Source organism: Macaca nemestrina, chromosome 2, assembly GCF_043159975.1.
Source record: "Macaca nemestrina isolate mMacNem1 chromosome 2, mMacNem.hap1, whole genome shotgun sequence".
Classification (NCBI taxonomy): Eukaryota; Metazoa; Chordata; class Mammalia; order Primates; family Cercopithecidae; genus Macaca; species Macaca nemestrina.
The window spans coordinates 38,746,960-38,767,294 of record NC_092126.1 but is presented as its reverse complement, the minus strand read 5'-3'; the positions used below and the strand labels follow the sequence as shown (position 1 = coordinate 38,767,294).

Here is a 20,335-nt window from a genome sequence, read left to right as displayed (position 1 = left end):
GCCAGGCATGCGCAGTGAGCCCAGGGTGGGTTGGCAGCGGTGAGGGACTGGCGCGAGCGGGCTGATGTGTTTATCCGGTTTTCTGGGTGGGCGGTCAAAGCGCACGCGTAAGGGCGAAAGGCGGCGGAGCTAGGTAGCGGCTTGCGCATGCGTGGAGTGAGCCGGTAGCTCTGGGAGGCTGTGGAGGGGGTTGTTAGAGGAGAAGCAAGGGAAAAGGGAAGCGAAGGGAGGAAAGGGGGGAGGGGTGAGAGTGTGCTCTGCGCATGCGTGCGAGCGCTAGCGACGACGGCGGCGGGGGAGTCTCGGGGATGACAGTGGCTTTGCCCGTTGGGGTAACGGTCGTCGTCGCCGCCAGCAGAGGCCTGAGGCGCCGCACAGCCCGCGGGATCCATTAAGGCCGCAGCAGCCCGGGCCCTACCGAGCTGGGGTGGCGCGTGGAGTCGGGGTGAGGGCGGCGAGGCCTTGCTGTGTGCGCTGGGCGGCGGCGGCGGGGCCTGGCGGTGTGAGCGCTTGCCTCCCGCGGCCGGGAAGGCGCTGAGGGCGGCGGCGGCCGTCGTGCTGGGTCGAGGAGTCGTCTGTGTGTGCGGCGCCGAAAAGATGGCCGGGCAGTGAGGGGGCGGCGCTTGCGTGTGGTGACCCCGGAGTGTGCGACTGAGGAGCGAGGGGCGCCGCCGCGGCCCGGCCGGGCCTGCTCCCCGCCCCCTCCCGCCCGCCGGCGGCGGCCCGCGCACTTCCTCCCCGGCCCTCCCCTCCGGGTTGAGGACTCTCGCCCGCCTCGCCACCTCGGGGAACTGCGGGCTGCAGCCTACGGGGCGGAGAGCCAGGGCGCAGTCTGGGCCCCGCGTCCGATATGGAGAGTGCGGCGACGGCGTCCGCCAGCCGCAACAGCAACCTTCGTCGCCGCCGCGGTGTCTTGCACTAGATCCGGGAAGCCGCCGCCCGACCGTCGTCCTTGCCTTCGCCGCCGCCTCCGCGCCCTGCACTGGGATGGAGTAAGAGGCTCTGCAGCCCGGGAGAAGCGTGTCGCGCCTCAGACGGGGCCGGGGCCTGCTCCCGCGCCCGCCAGCTCGACCTGAGGAGGCGCCTCCGTGTCCGGAGATGGAGCTCGAGTGCAGGCCGCCCGCCGAGCCGCGGGGCTAGACTGAGCGCCGAGTCCCGCCCCGAGCGCCCAAGCCGCCGCGTTCTGCGCTCTGTGGTCGCTCCGGACGAACTCGAACGCTGGTTTCTCTCTCTCTCATATTTTTGGAAGTCTCAGGGACGGAGGGGCGCCAAGGCCCCATGTGTGGGAGGATTGCTTCAGCTCCACAAACTTGCACGGATTCTGGTTACTTGTTTGGCCAATGGTTCGGCTCTGATTTCTTCCGAATTGTTGCAAATTCGCCATCGTTCCCTGGCTGCTTACAAAGTTGGATCCGGAATTTCTTTTCAACCGGGAGCCATTGGTGTCGAAGTGTCTGCAATGAACCCCGTGAATGCTACTGCTCTCTACATTTCCGCGAGCCGCCTAGTGCTCAACTACGACCCCGGAGACCCCAAGGCGTTTACTGAGATTAACAGGCTCTTGCCTTACTTCCGACAGTCCCTTTCGTGCTGTGTTTGCGGTGAGATGCTTTTTATTGTTCCCTTTCAATGCTTGCTTTTAAAAAGCCTTCTGGGCAGTGGTAACGTGAGCGGGTCGACGGCCTGGTGGTTGGTATTACGCTTTTGTTATTTGTGCCGCGCTGTGCGGTCATTAGTTTTGAAACTCGCCGAGGGACTTTTGCCCGGCATTTCAGAAAGGCAGAGAACCCTTTCAGACCGCTTTGTGCAGTGGCGTTAACGTTCAAAATGGTTTAATTCGCCTCGGTTCATCTGGTGGTAGTGGTTTAAGTGGGGGTAACATGCATGCACAATACTTTGCCGCGGGAGCTGATTTCGTACCTACAGCGGTTAAAAGTGGTTAAACATGACGAAGACATGCACATGTGGCGTGTTTGCATTTCCCCAAGCTGGTGTTACGTGGGAGTGGTGGGCTAAGCTGATGAACCCACAGCTGGAGAACCCGGCGCGGAACTTTCCCCCGGGTCCCTCCCCAAATGCTTTGACGGTTTGACGGTTAACAGCAAGCCGGGGAAGGCTGGTGGTACTCGAAGTGCTTTTTAACTGGTGGGATTTTTACTTACCACGTTTTCATTTTGTGGTTTAACATACTTTGGCTTCGTCGAGGGTTATTTTAGATGTGTTTGTTCAAAAAATATTAACTCGTGGTAAGTAGGATACTTTTTAATTATTTTTAAGATAGAAGAGATATGCTAAATTGTCTAAGGAAAATATCTCAAAAGTGATAATTTGAGTGTTAACTGTGCAGTTATAATAATTACTTGCTTTTCGAAAAACCTGGACTGAGACGTTAATACAAAGGAAAGGGCAACTGGCAAAGCAGTAATATGTATGCTCTACTTAATAGTCTATCCGAAGTTTTGAAGTTTTGGTGATCCACTTGTTTAGTTAGAACCTGGGAAATTCAGGCACGTTAAGGCTTCCGCTTTCTTTAAAATTAGATAAAGGAAGAAGAGTAATTTGGGACAGTTGTGGCTGAAGGGAGAAATAATATTCATTTGAGGTTTATCCAGCGTTTTCTATATAGATCCTGAAGCAAGACACTGAATGGGTGCAGAAGAGGTGGTGGTGTTTTTTGCAAGACAGGTACTTACTGTCATAAACATTTAAGTAACTGAGTAAGTCATTAAGTGCTGCTCTGACTGGTAACAGACACTTAACACCTATATAGAGGAATAGTCGCCCCGGGCAAATCACCTAACTGCCCTGGGCCTCAGTTTCTTGATGTGTAAAATGAGAATTTTCGGCTAGATTGAGTTTCCTTTCAGCTTAAGTTTTGCAAATGTAGGTGTATAAAAAATTTGCTTGATTTCATGGTAACCTCTCAGTCTACTCCCGCTTTTTTGGAGTGCTTTTTTTTGTGTCCTCACATATTTTGATAGTTTGAGGACTGAGGAAATGGAGCTGCCATAACTTCCTTCTCCATACACTTTTTTTTTTTCTTTTCCTTTGGTGACGGCCGTAGGGTGCTACTTTGGTGAGGTAGGAGAAAGAGGGAGGGCCCACTCTGTCCTGCTGAAACAGCATTTGAGAGTGATGTCATTATCAGTTAACATTTGCAGAATCTGGTAGGTCACCTGTTTACTAGATGGGTGAGACTTAGCTCTCTAAGAGGGAAACGGTAGTTTTGAGTTGTGTAGACCACCACTATCCTAAAACTATTAAGAACCTCAGAGGTTTTAAGTTCTTATTAATAGCTTTCGGTTGGTAGTGGTGGTCTAATTGAACATTTTCCCAGGTTCTAAAACTACATTTAAAAGTCCAACTGTAGCCTTTTTTGTTTTTATTTTTTGTCAGTCTTGGCAACACAAGGGGAATTTTTCTGACAGGGCTTTCTTATTTCACATCATCCTAAGGGGAATTTTTCTGACAGGGCTTTCTTATTTCACATCATCCTGTGGAAGATCTGTGAGTTCTACTTCTCCCTTATAATTGAGTAGCTGGCATGGTTTCAGTAATAGGGATGTAGGTTCAGGTTTTTTTCCTCCCATCTCTTTGGACATAAGTCTGTGGTTATCAAGAGATAGAAAAAAAAATCAGTTATTTGAATTTAGCTCCAGCATTTACATATCTTTGTACCAGGTGCGTACTAGACTTTTTTTCCTTAGATGAAAAGCATACGTGCATTCAAATTAATATGTGAATGTGCATGCAGTCTTATTTCACGAAAATAATACACATGTAAAAATGAAGTTTAATTCTGTCGTAATGCTTAATTAGGGAATTTGTTTCAACACGTCCTGTAGATTTGACCCGCTACTACCTTTTCATTCTTTCATTCAACTGTGGTTTTACATAATTTTTGTTTTAACTGGATTGATGTTTTTGCCCTTTCAGACATGCTTTATATCTTCCTCTTTTTTTTCTTTTTTTAAAAATTTTTGTTTTCTTAAGTTTCTTCTGCCTAATACACTCCTTTTTTTCTAAAGGCCTAACTCAACTCCCTGCCTCCTTGGTGAAGTCTTCCTTGCTCACTGCAGCGAAAAGTTTCCTCTGGTCAGGTGCCTGTAATCCCAGCACTTTGGGAGGCCAAGGTGGGCGGATCACTTGAGGTCAGGAGTTGGAGACCAGCCTGGCCAACATAGTGAAACCCCATCTCTACTAAAAATACAAAAATTAGCTGTGTGTGGTGGCGGGTGCCTGTAATCCCAGTTACTTGGGAGGCTGAGGCCCATTGCCAGACATTGCTTGAACCTGGGAGGCGGAGGTTGCAGTGAGCGGAGATTGTGCCACTGCACTCCAGGCTGGGCGACAGAGTGAAACTCTGGCTCAAAAAATTAAAAAGTTATCTTTGTTCTCTTGTTCCAGTCGTAAGGTACTTATAACTCCTTTCAGTGCAGTTTTTATATCAGTTTGATTTTCCTGATATATATAATAAACTTCTTAGGGAAGACACCTTTTTCTTTTACATTTTCGTATTTCTTCTGCTTCACATTCTCTCCTGCCTAGTGACTTACATGTAGGTGTTTATGACAGCCTCAGAGGAAGAGGTGAGGGAGGGAAAAAGCCCTTCAAACTTTGCAATTAGGTTGAAATTTGGCTTTTACTTACTGTGTAGGCGCATTGCTTTAACTTTTTGCCAGTTTCCTTTATCTCCTTCAAGTTTGTTTCTCCAAATTTGTGTTATGTGTGGGCTTATTTTTAAGTGGTTTGAAAAAACTTTTTATTGAGACAGGATCTTGCTGTGTTGCTCAGGTCGGAGTGCTTGCTCAGGTTGGAGTGCAGTGGTGCCATCCTAGCTCACTGCAGCCTTAAACTCCTGGATTCATGCAATCCTTCCACCTCACCCTCCTAATTAGCTAGAACTGCAGGCATGCACCATCATGCCCAGCTAAAGTTTTTGTGGTGATAGGGTCTTGCCATGTTGCCTGGGCAGATCTTGAACTCCTAGGCTCAAGCTGTCCTCATGCCTTGGCCTCCCAAAGTGCAGGGGTTACAGATGTAAGCCGCTGTGGCTCCTGGCCTGAAAAAAAAAAATTTTTTTTTTGAGACGGAGTCTTTCTCTGTTGTCCAGGCTGGAGTGCAGTGGCGGAATCTTGGCTCACTGCAACCTCCACCTCCTGGGTTCAAGCGATTCTCCTACCTCAGCTTCCCGAGTAGCTTGGGATTACAGATGCCTGCCACCATGCCCAGCTAATTTTTGTATTTTTTGTAGAGATGAGGTTTCACCATGTTGGCCAGGCTGGTCTTGAACTCCTGACCTCGTGATCCGCCCGCCTTGGCCTCCCACAGTGCTGGGATTACAGGTGTGAGCCACCCCTGCTCGGACTGAAAAAAGTTTTTGAACCCATGAGAACAAGTCTACCTATTCAGTGTCTGGCATGTATTAGGTACTTAATATCCCAGCTTTGCACAGTAGAGAAAGGTGGGAGGAGGTGAGGGAAGAGACTATAAACTATCAGGTCAATTATTGTCAAACCTAGATTATTCACTGCAGTTACAGTTTTGTTATTATTGTTCTTTGATATGTTAATTAGCTGATTATCATGCTTGTTTTTCAATTGGTTTGTATATTTAAACCTTCTGAAGCTTCTAGTGAATGGGATAGCCTTACTGTAGAGAATTACTGTACTTTCTAGGTCACAGAAAGTGACCAAGACAAAATCACTATGGGTACTATTTTTAAGTGTCGATTTCTCGCTCCTGTTCTAAATGTTGGACTTCCTTTATCAGAAAGTAGAATTGTTTTTTTCTTTTGATAACATGAGACTTGATAAATTTTGGCGTAAGGATTTTAGGTTTTCATTAAACTTGTAACTCTTCAAATGATGTAACAAGTCTGATGTATACAATCAAAAATCCTGTTAGGATTGGAGGGTCATGTTAAATGGAAAAATATTACTCTTGGAGATATTTGGAAATTATCATGGTCAAACCCAGGAACATGAATGTTTCCCTTTTTTTTTTTGGAGACGATCTTGTTTGGTCACCCAGGCTGGAGTGCAGTGGTGCAGTCATAGCTCACTGCAGCCTCAAACTCCAGTCCTCTGGCCTTAGCCTCCAGAGTAGCTAACACTACAGGTGTGCGCCACCATATGTGGTTGGCTAATTTTTAAATTTTTTTTTTGTAGAGATGTGGCCTTGCTGTGTTGTCTAGATTGGTCTTGAACTCACCTGGCCTCGGTCTCCCAAAATGCTGGGATTACAGGCGTGAGTCCCGGTAACCTGTACTATGTCTTTATTGGTCACCTGTGATGTTCTAGATGCTAGGATAGAATAAGACACGTGGCACAGGCCCATATATATTGGTCAGTGTTATAGGGAAGACATTAAAGTAAACCAACAATTATTGGCCAACTACTGAGTAGAGGCGTGTAAGCTATAACAAACCTCATGTGTCACGATAGAAAAGTTAGTAATTTTTTATTTTTGAGACAGGGTCTTGCTGTGTTGCCCAGGCTGGAGTGCAGTGGCATGATCTTGGCTTACTGGAACATTTGTCTCCCGGGTCCAGGTGATCCTCCCACCTCAGCCTCCCAAGTAGCAGGAACTACAAGAGTGCACCCCCGGGCCTGGTTGATATTTGTAGAAAACTTACCAGTTAACGTTTTTGTACGTGTAAAGTTTCAGAAATTAACCATAAAAGTGTATTTATTTCTGTAGAATTTGTTTTTGAATAGCTCTTTGGTCAGAGGTTAATCATTGGTGTTAAAACAGGGTCTATTTTAACAGTTTTTTTCTTGTTTACCTGTTTTCTGATCTGGGAAGAATTCTTTAGAGCACATTCATCTAGTATGCAGGTAAGGAAGAACTGTGTAGTTAGTAATTTTCTTGGCAGGTACAATTCAGCTATAGACAGCAGATATATCAGATCTACTTTTTTTTAACTGTTTGATATATATATATATTTTTTTAAATTTTCTTGAGACAGGGTCTTCTTCTGTTGCCCAGGCTGGAGTGTGGTAGCATGATCATGGCTCACTGCAGCTCGATCTCTTGGACTTAAGCTGTCCTCCCACCTCAGCCTCCCAATTAGCTGGGACTATAGGCGTGCGCCACCATGCCCACCTTATTTTTGTGTTTTTTTTTTTTTTTTTTTTTTGTAGAGACGGTTTTGCCATGTTGCCCAGGCTTTTGTATGATCTCTTTTCCTTTTTTTTTTTTTTTTTTTTTGAGACGGAGTCTCGCTGTGTCGCCCAGGCTGGAGTGCAGTGGCCGGATCTCAGCTCACTGCAAGCTCTGCCTCCCGGGTTTTTACGCCATTCTCCTGCCTCAGCCTCCCGAGTAGCCGGGACTACAGGCGCCCGCCACCTCGCCCGGCTAGTTTTTTGTATTTTTTAGTAGAGACGGGGTTTCACCGTGTTAGCCAGGATGGTCTCGAACTCCTGACCTCGTGATCCGCCCGTCTCGGCCTCCCAAAGTGCTGGGATTACAGGCTTGAGCCACCGCGCCCGGCCGGATTTTTTTTTTTTTTTGAGATGGAGTCTTACTCCATTGCCAGGCTGGACTGCAATGGTGCGATCTCGGCTCACTGCAACCTCCGCCTCATGGTTTCAAGCGATTCTCCTGTCTCAGCCTCCTGAGTAACTGGGACTACAGGCATGCCCCAACATGCCTAGCTAATTACTGTAGTTTTAGTAAACACGGGGTTTCACCATGTTGGCCAGGATGTCTCGCTCTCTCTACCTCGTGATCCCCTAGCTTGGCCTCCCAAAGTGCTGGGATTACAGGCATGAGCCACCGCACCTGGCCTAGTGGACATTTTTAAGTAAGTCCTGAAGGAGAAAACCTTTGGCTTGTGTGAACAGCAGTAAATTGGGTTTATCTGGAATGAAGAGCCCTTGTAGGAGAGCCCTGGCCCTATAGTGGTTATTCAGGAGCCTTTTGTGTGGAACATTTTGATCCCAAGCTAAGGAATGTGACATTCAACTTGTAGACCTGTTTCTTTCCTTTTTTTTTTTTTTTTTTAAATATATTCTACAGGCCACCTGAATCAAAATCACCTAAAAGCTTATTAAAATCCAGATTTCCTAATCATTACACCAGACTGATTGAATTAGAATCTCTGTGGACAGGCCCTTGTAATCTGCATTTTAACTGCCCATCTTGTTTGGGATGAGGATTTGCAAACCAGTGTTGTTAGCATTTGAAAAACAGTATTTAAGTAGGATAGTGATACGATTGAAATTGTTTTAGAAAATATTAATTTAGAGGTGAATTTTTTTTTTTTTTTTTGAGATGGAGTCTTGCCCCGTCACCCAGGCTGGAGTGCAATGGTGTGATCTTGGCCCACTGCAACCTCCATCTCCTGGTTTAAGCGATTCTCCTGCTTTAGTCTCCTGAGTAGCTGGGACTACAGTCGCCCGCCACACCCGGCTAATTTTTTTTTTTTTTTTGTATTTTTAGTAGAGACAGGGTTTCACCATGTTGGCCAGGCTGGTCTTGAAGTCCTGACCCCAGGTCATCCTCCCACCTCCACCTCCCAAAGTGCTAGGATTACAGGCGTGAGCCACTGCGCCCGGCCAAATGTGGTTTGTTTGGAGTCTCTAATAAGAGGATTCTTTAATGAGGCCTGAATAGAGTGGTGGGAGTGAAAAGAAAGGGAACAACATAAAATGAAAAGGGAACATTTGATCATTCTTATGGTTATAACATTTTAATTTGAAATGTGTTATGTCGTCTTTGTCATAGCTGGGCTTGTCTCATTGTGAATTGATTAAATGAGATGTTTTCTAGTCTTACATTGGTGAGTATGTCTAGCACAGTGCTTTCATATAACATATACTTGATAAAATGTACAGCTAATCCTCCATATCTGTGGGTTCTGCATTCGTGGATTCAAACAACCTTGGATCTAAAATATTTGGGGAAAAATTGCGACTGTACTGAACATGTATGGACTTGTTTTTGGTCATGATTCCCTAAGCCTTACAGTATAACAAGTACTTACATAGTATTACATTGTTTAGGTATTATGAGTTATCTGGAGATGATTTAAAGCAGCAGTTCCCTACCATTTTGGCGCTAGGTACTGATTTCATGGAAGACTATTTTTCCACGGGTTTGGGGGATGGTTTCAGGATGATTCAAGCACATTACACTTATTGTGCACTTTATTTCTATTATTATTATATTGTAACATATAATGAAATAATTATACAATTCATTATAATGTAGGATTAGTGGGAGCCCTGAGCTTGTTTCCTGCGAGGGTCCCATCTAGGGGTGGTGGGAGACAGTGACAGATCATCAAGCATTATTCTCGTAATGAGTGTGCAGCCTAGATCCCTTGCATGCACAATTCACAGTAGGGTTTGTGCTCCTGTGAGAATCTAATGCTGCTGCAGATCTGACAGAGCTCAGGTGGTGATGTGAGCAATGGGGAGTGGCCGTGAAGCTTTGCTTGCTGGACCCAGTTCACTTCCTGCTCACTTCCTACTGTGCAGCCTGGTTCCTAACAGGCCAAGGACTGGTGCCTGTCCATGGCCTGGAGGCTTGGGGACCCCTGATTAGAAGAATAGAGGAGGCTATACTTAGGTTAAGTGCAAATACTATGTCATGTTATATCAAGGACTTGAGTATCTGCAGATTTTGGTATTCAAGCGAGATGCTGGAACCAATCACCCATGGATATCTAGGGACAGTTATACAATGGTGTTGAAGAACTGACAAAACCTGGCAGTTTGATACAGACACATGGGAAAAATTGAAGGAGTTGAAAGGTGATTTAGTTCATATCAGAAATGAAGTAAGGAAGGATGTTGATTTTTGGGGAACCTGAAGAGTTGAGGCAGTCTAGGTTTGAAGTAATGTAAGGATAGCCTAGTTAAAGAATTCTTCGGGGATTTTAGCAATATGGTTGTGGTAATTGAGCTAAATATTCTGCAAAATAGCCTTGCCATTGTTTTGATAACCTCTTTTAGAACAACTTTTTTTTTTTTTGCTTCCATTTTGCCCAAGTCACCTTCTCTGTATGTAATTGTCTCCATTGATTTTATTTTTGTTTTCTGGAATAATTCAGAAAGCCTTTGATAAAATTTTGCCCTTCGATGTTGGAAGACAACTTTGTCATTTCTGAAAAGTTGTGTCCTGGCCGGGCGTGGTGGCTCACGCCTGTGATCCCAGCACTTTGGGAGGCTGAGGCAGGTGGATCATCTGAGGTCAGGAGTTTGAGACCAGCCTGGCCAGCATGGCGAAACACTGTCTCTACAAAAAATACAACAATTATCCTGGCGTGCTGGTGCGCACAGAATTGCTTGAACCCAGGAGGTGAAGGTTGCATTGAGCCGAGATTGCGCCAGTGCACTCCAGCCTGGGTGACAGTGAGACTCTGTCTCCCCCTCCCCTTCCCTCCGCCCTGCAAAAAAAAAAAAAAAAAAAAAAAAAGAGTCATGTCCTAAGTTATTCTGGTAGCATCCTTGTTTTAGTTTTCTCTAAAAGGGTGATTTTTGTGTCCATATCTATAGTATTTTAGATATGGTTAGATGAAGTTCTCTTCTGTGATGACTTGAATAAATTAATTTTTCTGTTTCGTTTGTAAGATGAGGTTGTTGGATTAGAGCATAAATTTGGTTGTGAATTTGGTTTCCAGACCTTTTTTTTTTTTTTCAGTTTTATTGAAAATGTACTGAATAGTGCCGAGCGCAGTGGCTCACACCTGTAATCCCAGCACTTTGGGAGGCCAAGGCGGGCGGATCCTTTGAGGTCAGGAGTTTGAGATCATCCTGGCCAACATGCTGAAGCCTCGTCTCTAATAAAAATACAAAAAAATTTGTCGGGTGTGGTGGCACATGCCTGTAGTCCCAGCTACTTAGCTACTTGGGAGGCTGAGGCGGAAGAATTGCTTGAACCTGGGAGGCAGAGGTTGCAGTGAACTGAGATCGTGCCACTGCATTCCAGCCTGGGCTACAGAGCAAGACTCAGTCTCAAAAAAAAAAAAAAAAAAAAAAAAAAAAAAAAAACTGAATTGGTGGTTACTGTTTCCAAACCTAGACTTCACATAAAAATCCAAATTTTAGGCACTTCCTGGAAAAGTATGAGGTTTTGCAACAGTGGAAGCACTGAATTGGAAGCATTCCCTTATGACGTAGCATCATTGGCTAGACTTGAGAGATTGGCTTTTTTCTTTGGTGGTAGGAGTATGTCCTCTTCAGTTTGCCCTTGGTCACACCTAACCTTTGCCAGTGTTTTTCTTTTTTTTTTTCTTTTTCTTTTTTAGAGCTTTATCTGTTTGCCTCCTGTAAGAATTTGGGTTTGTAATTCTCAGGAATGAAGGATTTATCCAGACCCCTTCTTGTACGCTAGAGGTTGTTCAGAACCATGGAATTCTTATTTTTTTTTTGAGATGGAGTTTCGCTCTGTCTTCCAGGCTGGAGTGCAATGGTGCGATCTCGGCTCACTGCAACCTCTGCCTCTTGGGTTCAAGGGGTTCTCCCGCCTCAGCCTCTGGAGTAGCTGGGATTACAGGCTCCTGCCATCTTGCCCAGCTCATTTTGTGTGTGTGTTTTTGTAGAGACGGATTTCACCATGTTGGCCAGGCTGGTCTTGGAACTCCTGACCTGAGGTGATCTGCCTGCCTTGGCCTCCCAAAGTGCTGAGATTACAGACGTGAGCTACCCCGCCCGGCCCAGAACCATAGAATTCTTTTTTTCAGGCGGAGTCTCGCTCTGTCGCCCAGGCTAAAGTGCAGTGGTACCATCTTGGCTTACTGCACCCTCCGCCTCCCGGGTTCGACTGATTCTTCTGCCTCAGCCTCCCGAGTAGCTGGGACTACAAGTGCCCACCATCACACCTGGCTAATGTTTTGTATTTTTAGTAGAGACGAGGTTTCACTGTGTTAGCCAGGATGGTCTCGATCTCCTGACCTCGTGATCTGCCCGCCTTGGCCTCCCAAAGTGCTGGGATTACAGGCGTGAGCCACCATGCCTGGCCAGAACCATAGAATTCTAATGATGTTGTGATCTTCAGTTATTTTGTGAAATCTTATTACCTGGATAAGAGTCAGGATTACTTATCTTGTTTGGCAGTTAGAGAACAGTTGTTAGTTCACAATGTTTCTGGTCAGTAAAAACATTTTCACAAGTTAGTCGATAGCATTGTTCATTATTTTCTCTATCCTTACAGACTTTTAGTAGTTTTGTCAATTATTGAGTTGAAATCTCAACTGTATGTGTTTTCAGTTTCTCTTCAGTTATATCAGTTTTTGCTTCATGTATTTTGAAGCTCTGTTGGTAGGTATATGAAACCTTTCTGAACTTACGGGATATAGTTAAAATAACTACCATTTCAATAACTTTAATTTTTCTAGCCTGGACAACATGGCAAAACCCTGCCTCTACAAAAAATACAAAAATTACCTGGACGTGGTTGGCGCGTGCCTCTAGTCACAGCTACTTGGGAGGCCGAGGTGGGAGGATTGCTTGAGCCCAGGAGGCAGAGGTTGCAGTGATCTGAGGTCATGCCACTGTACTCCAGCCTGAGTGGCAGACTGAGACCTTGTCTCAAAAAAAAAAAAAATTTTCCACTTTGGGAGGCCGAGACAGGCGGATCACAAGGTCAGGAGATCGAGACCATCCTGGCTAACACGGCGAAACCCCGTCTCTACTAAAAACACAAAAAATTAGCCGGGCGAGGTGGCGGCGCCTGTGGTCCCAGCTACTCGGGAGGCTGAGGCAGGAGAATGGCGGGAACCCGGGAGGCGGAGCTTGCAGTGAGCTGAGATCTGGTCACTGCACTCCAGCCTGGGCGACAGAGCGAGACTCTGTCTCAAAAAAAAAAAAAAAAAAAAAAAAAATTTTCATTTTAAAAATTTTTCGTGGAGATGGGGGTCTACCTGTGTTGCCCAGACTGGTCTTGAACTCTTGGCCTCAAGTAATCCTCCTACCTTGGCCTCCCAAAGTACTGGGGTTACAGGAGTGAGCCACCACATTTGGCTTAATATAATTTTCATTTTTAATGTTCTTGTTTACTAATTCTATCATCTGTTTCATTTTCTGGGTTTATTGTTTGCACTGGTTTTTCTTCTTATCATGGGTTATATTTTCTTGCTTCTTTCTAGGGCTGGTTAATTTTGATTGGATTCCAGCTATTGTGAGTTTTACCTTGTTGCTGGATATTTTTGTACTACAAATATTCTTGAACTTTGTTCTGGGATGAGGCTAAGTTACTTGGAGATTGTTTGATCCTTTCAAGCCTTGTTTTTTAAGCTTTTGTTTAGCAGAGTCACAGCAGCCTTTAGAGACTAGTTTTTCCATGCTACTGAGGGCAGGAACCTTTTGACTGCTCATCTGATGCCTTGTGGGATTTCTCACTTTGGGTAGTGGAAGGAGGAATTACTCTGCTACTTCTGTGAGTTATGGGGATTGTTTCCACTGCTTCTTTCTGGGGCTTCTCTGGTAGTTTACACACATGTGCTAATTAATCAGTACTCAGCTGAAGACCTCAGAGTGACCTGGTATACCACTCTGGGCCTCTTTCTCTGTGCAGCTCTGTCATCTCTGTGCTTCACTCTGAGAAGTCCAGCTGCCTTGGCTTCCAGCTCTGTCTTCTCAACTCAGGGGAGCTTTTATTTTTCTTTTCTTTCCCCTTGCTTAATCCAGGCTTTGGATTCTCCCTGCCTGTGCTTTTTGGCCTGAAAAGTATCCCCAGGCAATAAGCTGGGACGGTTGTAGGGTTTATATTTGTTCCCCCTTTCAGGGATTACTGTCCTGTACTGCTTGTTGGTCAATATTTGAAAACCTATTGTTCTAGCCTGTTTTTTAGTTATTTCAGTTAGGAGAGTAAATCTGATTATTCCATTTTTGTCTGGAAGCAGAGTAAGATCACGTTCTAAACCTATGTTTTATACAAAGCCACTGGCCATATGTGACAATGTAAATTTTATTTAATTAAAAGTAAATGCAATTTAAAATCCAGTTCTTCTTTTATCCTTAACAACATTGTAAATGGTCAGTAGCCACATGTGAGTGTAATGGCTTCCTTATTGGACATTGCAGATATAAAACATTTCCATTGTTGCATGAAGTTCTACTGGACAGTGTTACAACATTTAAAGAACTTAGATTTGTTCTTGAAAGCTGTGTGAGAAATTTGCCTTCAGTGTTTTCATCTTGTTTTTTAAGTTTTGATTTTTAAAGAAAATTTATATTTAGAACTTTTTTCTTTTTCTTCAGATCACATAAGTTTTGATTTTATTTTTATTTATTTATTTTTTTAATTTTTTTGAGACAGTCTTAGTCTGTTGCTGAGACTGGAGTGCAGTGGCACTGTGTCAGCTCACTGCAACCTCCGTCTCCTGGGTTCAAGCGATTCTCCTGCCTCAGCCACCCAGGTAGCTGGGATTACAGGCGTCCACCACCATGCCCAGCTAGTTTTTATATTTTTAGTAGATACGGGGTTTCACCATGTTGGCCAGGCTGGTCTTCAACTCCTGACCTCAGGTGATCCACCTGCCTCAGCCTCCCAAAGTGCTGGGATTACAGGTGTGAGCCACCTCGCCCGGCCAAGTTTTGATTTTAAAACATTGAGCTGGATGGGGTTGTGAACAGATTTTTGGAGCTTACCATTTACTGCCCTCTAGAACAATTTCTTCACTTTAGTAATCGGACTCAAGAAGGTGTTCCACGGTGTTCATGTAGTAAAAAGGCTTCTGTTATTTTAGAAGAAGAGAAAACATTTTAATTGTCTTCCTTTAAAATGAGGTCATTTGAAGAGATGTCAAATGAGCATGAGACAAATAGTGGTACCATAACCAGTTAATAATTCAGCTTAATCCTTCCGTTCATGAAGGTTTCATATTGTTTTAATCTTAGTCATGTGTTTTATTAACTCTTATTCATATTGTTTCAATAATTCATTTAATAGATCAACGTTTAGAGACAAGAACCATTAAGAAAGTTAAATTGATAATGAAATACTAGATGATGAGCATAAAAATGTAAATGATTCTAAATATTTGGTTCATGATTTTTGTTACTCTCGTCTTTTTTTTTTGAAATGGAGTTTCACTCTGTCACCCAGGCTGGAGTGCAGTGGCGCAATCTTAGCTCACTGCAACCACCACCTCCTGGGTTCAAGCGATTCTCCTGCCTCAGACTCTTAAGTAGCTGGGACTACAGGCATGCGCCACCACGCCTGACTTATTTTTTTATTTTGTATTTAATAGAGACGTTTCACTATGTTGGTCAGGCTAGTGTTGAACTTCTGACCTCAGACGATCCGCCCTCCTCGGCCCCCTGAACCCTACAAAGTGCTGGGATTACAGGCTTGAACCACCGCGCCCAGCCAACTACTTTTCTTTCTTTCTTTCTTTCTTTTTTCTGAGACGGAGTCTTGCTCTGTCACCCAGGCTAGAGTGCAATGGTGTGATCTTGGCTCACTGCAACCTCCACCTCCTGGGTTCAAGCAATTCTTCTGCCTCAGCCTCCCAAGTAGCTGAGATTACAGGCGCCAGCCACTGTGCCCGGCTAATTTTTGTATTTTTAGTAGTGACGGGGTTTCACCATTTTGGCCAGGCTGGTCTTGAACTCCTGATCTGGTAATCCTCCCGCCTCGGCTTCCTAAAGTGACTTTTTTTCTTTATAAGTTGTCTGTGTTAACACCCTGTATCTCAACAGGTTCTTGGTAATATTTCAAAAAGTAATGTTGAAAAGAGAAAATACAGTGCTACCCAGTATTGCTTTTTATTTTTAGAGACCAAAGACTATTCATACTTGGAATGTGTTATTTGAAGTGTTTGTAGATGCCATTTTGAAGCCACTTTTAGCTTATCACTTAGTAACAAAATACAAAAATTATTAAAAAAATTTTAGTAGGAAACATAAGTCCAAGCATTAGGGCACATAGGCAATTTTGCCCCTGTGTAGTGTGTTCCACTTTAGCCTACATTTTTAACATTCATGAGTTTACAAATAGGGCATGCCATTTTATTTTTATTTTTTATTTTTTTTTGCAACAGAGTCTTGTTCTGTTGCCCAGGCTGGAGTGCAGTGGAGGGATCTCAGCTCACTGCAACCTCTGCCTCCTGGGTTCAAGTGTTCTCTTGCCTCAGCCTCCTGAGTAGCTTGGACTATAGGCCCCTGCCACCACGCCTGGCTAGTTTTTGTATTTTTAGTAGAGATGGATTTTTACCATGTTGGCCAGGCTGATCTCAAACTCTTGACCTCAGGTGATCCGCTTGCCTTGGCCTCCCAAAGTCCTGGGATTTCAGGCGTGAGTCACCGCGCCCAGCCCAAGATAGGCTGTTTTAAAGTAGATATGTCACCAAAATGCATTTTAAAACTTAATTTAGATGAAAAAATGTCTTTGTATGCTTTGTTGAGATGATCTTTATAGTGTAATTTTGCATAATACGCTGATTAAAAGTAGTTTTTTTTTTTTTTTCCTTAAAATCATTTAATCACATTTGCTACTTAAATGATGAAGTGATTAGAAAAAATCCCCAGGAGTTCTTCTTATTGTGGAAGATGATTTCAAGGGAAGAAAAAGTTAAAAGTATTTTTAGTGATTCCTTTTTTTTTTTTTTTTTTTTTGAGACGGAGTCTCACGCTGTTGCCTAGGCTGGAGTGCAGTGGCGCGATCTCGGCTCACTGCAAGCTCCGCCTCCTGGGTTCACGCCATTCTCCTGCCTCAGCCTCCTGAGTAGCTGGGACTACAGGCGCCCGCCACCGCGCCCGGCTAATTTTTTGTATTTTTACTAGAGACGGGGTTTCACTGTGGTCTCGATCTCCTGACCTTGTGATCCGCCCGCCTCGGCCTCCCAAAGTGCTGGGATTACAGGCTTGAGCCACCGCGCCCGGCCTTTAGTGATTCCTAATCCTGGTTGTTCATTAGCATTTGGGAAGCTTTTTAAAAATACACATTCCTCACTGGGCAGGATGGCTCATGCTGTAATCCCAGCACTTGAGATGCCAAAGCAGGTGGATTGCTTGAGCCCAGGAGTTCAAGACCAGTCTGGGCAATATAGTGAGACCCTGTCTCTACCAAAAAAAATAAAACATTAGGGGTGGTGGTGCCTGCCTGTAATCCCAGCTACTTGGGAGCTTGAGGTATAGGGATTGCTTGAACCCAGGAGGTTGAGGCTGGATTGAACCATGATGGTGCTGTTGCACTCCAGCCTGGGCGATAGAGGGAGACTCTGTCTTTAAAAAAGAAAAAAGTGAAGAAAGTGAACACTTGTGACCAAATTTGAACACGTGGTTTATGACCATTACACTAAGACTGGTATAGCTAATTGGGAGGCTGAGGTGGGAGGATTGCTTGAGCCTTGGAGGTTGAGGCTGTGGTGAATTCTGATTGTGCCATTGCATTCCAGCCTGGGTGACAGAGTGGGACCTTGTCTCAAAAAAAAACAAGAAACAAAAAATACAAACCCAAAAAAACTACATTCCTGGGTGGCATCCCCAGATCTGGAGTGGGCCATGTAAGTGATCCTGATAATAACCCTTTGATGGTAGTAGCGCTGTCTTGGAATACTCCATGCGTGAGGTTAAAAAAAAGTGTGTGCTGGCGGGGCGCGGCAACTCATGCCTTTAATCCCAGTACTTTGGGAGTCCGAGGTGGGTGGATCACCTGAGGTCAGGAGTTCGAGACCAGCCTGGCCAACATGGTGAAACCCTGTCTCTATTAAAAATAAAAAAGTTAGCCGGGTGCCATGGTGGGCACCTGTAATTTCCCGGCACAGGAGGCTGAGGTAGGAGAATTGCTTGAACCTTGTGAGGCGGGGTTTCAGTGAGCTGAGATTGCACCACTGCATTCCAGCCTGGGCGACAGAGTGAGACCCTGTCTCCAAAAAAAAAAAAAAAAAAAAAAAAAGTGCCAGTAAATTTAAGCAATGCTGTCTTACGTTTTTGACAGTTATAGAATATTCAGTTTTAAGATGCTAATGTATTTTGGGATGACTCTGTAAGAGGGTAATAAAGCAAACCTTCTGGTTCCATGGAACACCAATTTGGGAAATTTGGATCTTCATTTATATTGGTTTATTGATTAGTGTTTGTTCGGGTATGAATCAACTTAATTTTGCCTAATTAATCAGCCTACATTATCTTATTGGTAATAATTTCGTGAGTGGCCATCATTGCTTTGCCAGAATAGGAAAATAATGGAATATTATAAAAGTGCTCTGTAACCACAAACATTCTATAAAAGCCTCCCCTACTTAGTTATTAAGATAAACGATGTCTGGCATTCTTTTTTAGTTCTTACTAGAGTATGAAATGAGGCATGGCTTGAGTATATGAATATGTTGTGGGTCTGAGTGGTTGTACATATATGTCATCCATTTAATAATCTATGATGAGTCTTTGTTTAATGGTAGTTGACTAGTGAAACTTACTAGTCAAAAGTGCTTGTATAAAGTACTGACTTACCCAAAGATGATCCAATACAAAATTAAAAAAACTCTGAAGTCAAACCATTCAGGTTTTCAGTGAACAGCTTGGCTTGAGTAACATTTATATTTTTAAAATTGCAGTGTTTAACTCTTCTTTTTCTTCACCTCCACTCCCTGTAAAATTGGCATATATGTTTAGCTATCACTGGTCTCTCAGTATAGTGGTATTTAGTTATTTAAGGTGCTATAGTGAACTTTAATTACTCATTCAAGTGGTCAAAATATTCCACTTTGTAGCATCGGTTTTTTTTTTTTTTTCTTTTCTTTTTTTTTTTTTTTTGAGACAGAGTCTTGCTCTGTCGCCCAGGCTGGAGTGCAGTGGCGTGATCTTGGCTCACTGCAAGCTCTGCCTCCTGGATTCACGCCATTCTCCTGCCTCAGCCTCCCGAGTAGCTGGGACTACAGGTGCCCGCCACCATGCCCGGCTAATTTTGTTTTTTGTATTTTTAGTAGAGACGGGGTTTCACCTTGTTAGCCAGGATGGTCTCGATCTCCTGACCTCATGATCCACCTGCCTCGGCCTCCCAGAGTGCTGGGATTACAGGCGTGAACCACTGCGCCCATTCTGTAGCATCATTTTTAGTGACTAAGGCACATCTGCCATATTATTATTATTTCTTGCTTTTAATTAAAATATATATTTTTCTGGCATATGATTATTTGTGCTAGATATTTTAAAGAAATAGTTTATTGATCTTTGGAATCCAGCTGATCAGGGATGTTTAAAGGGGCTAATGCTGATTTGGGCATAGCTGCTTGAATATTTAATTAGAGAACTAATTTCTTCAAAACTTAAGTAATTTAGATTTGCTGATTTTTTGAGGCATGTATTTGCTTTCTGGTTTAATACTAAAATAAAGTGGATGGAGGTTTACAGTAACAGGTTTTAAGTGCTGCTTAATAAAAAATGTAAAGAAGAAAAACAGATCTGGGTTAGGAAGCCTCACAAAGAGTAAACTTGTGCTGTCTTAGGAGAGTTCTCTGCTCTTAAATTAATTTCTCTTTGACTTGAGCTTATTATCCTGTATGACAATGTGTAAATCCGTTTGTGTTGCTGTTAAGGAGTACCTGAGACTGGGTAATTTATAAAGAAAAGATACTTATTTTGGTTCATGGTTCTGCAGGCTGTACAGGAAGTATGGTGCCGGCATCTCTTCTGGTGAGGGCCTCAAGAAGCTTCCAATTGTGGCAGAAGGCTAAAGGGGAGCAAGCCTATCACATGGTCAAAGAAGCAGCAAGAGAGAGAAGGAGGAGGTCCCAGATTTAAACAGATCTCATGTGAACTGAGGGAGAACTCATTCATTATCAAGGGGATGGTGCCAAGCTATTCATGAGGGACCTACCCGTGACCCAGCACCTCCCACCAGACCTCACTTGTAATGTTGGGGATTACATTTCAACATGAGGTTTGGAAGGAACAAACATCAAAACCAAATCAAGCAGCATTCGTAACACATGAATTTTGTCTGATGGAAAAAGAAATTTTTTTTGAGACAAAGTGTCACTTTGTTGCTCAGGTTGGAGTGTAGTGGTACAATCATGGCTCACTGGATACTCTGTCTCCAGGGTTCAAGCAGTTCTCCCAACTCAGTCTTTTAAGTAGCTGGGACCCCAGGTGTGTGCCATCACACCTGGTTAACTTTTAAGTTTTTTTTGTAGTAACAGGGTCTCACTCAGTTGCCCAGGCTGGTCTTAGATTCCTGGGCTCAAGTGATCCTCCTGCCTCAGCCTCCCAATGCTAAGATGATAGGCATGAACCATTGTGCCCAGCCAAAAAGCTTTTTTTTTTTTTTTTTTTGAGACAGGGTCTCAATCTGGTTGCCCAGGCTGGAGTGCAGTGACATGATCTCGGCTCAACACAGCCTCAGCCTCCTGGGCTCAGGTGATTGTCCCACCTCACCCTCC

At 44.1% G+C, this 20,335-nt stretch overlaps 1 protein-coding gene across 1 annotated transcript in view; it reads left to right on the top strand.

Annotated features, from left to right (window-relative positions):
• The first annotated feature begins 258 nt into the window (after positions 1-258).
• The window catches only part of LOC105469911 (MSL complex subunit 2), a 48,552-nt gene continuing 28,475 nt past the window's right edge, over positions 259-20,335 (top strand). Inside the window, exon 1 of the mRNA XM_011721502.3 lies at positions 259-1,601. Coding sequence (XP_011719804.1) covers positions 1,460-1,601 — 142 coding nt within the window. The 5' untranslated portion in view covers positions 259-1,459. The remainder of the gene's footprint in view (positions 1,602-20,335) is intronic.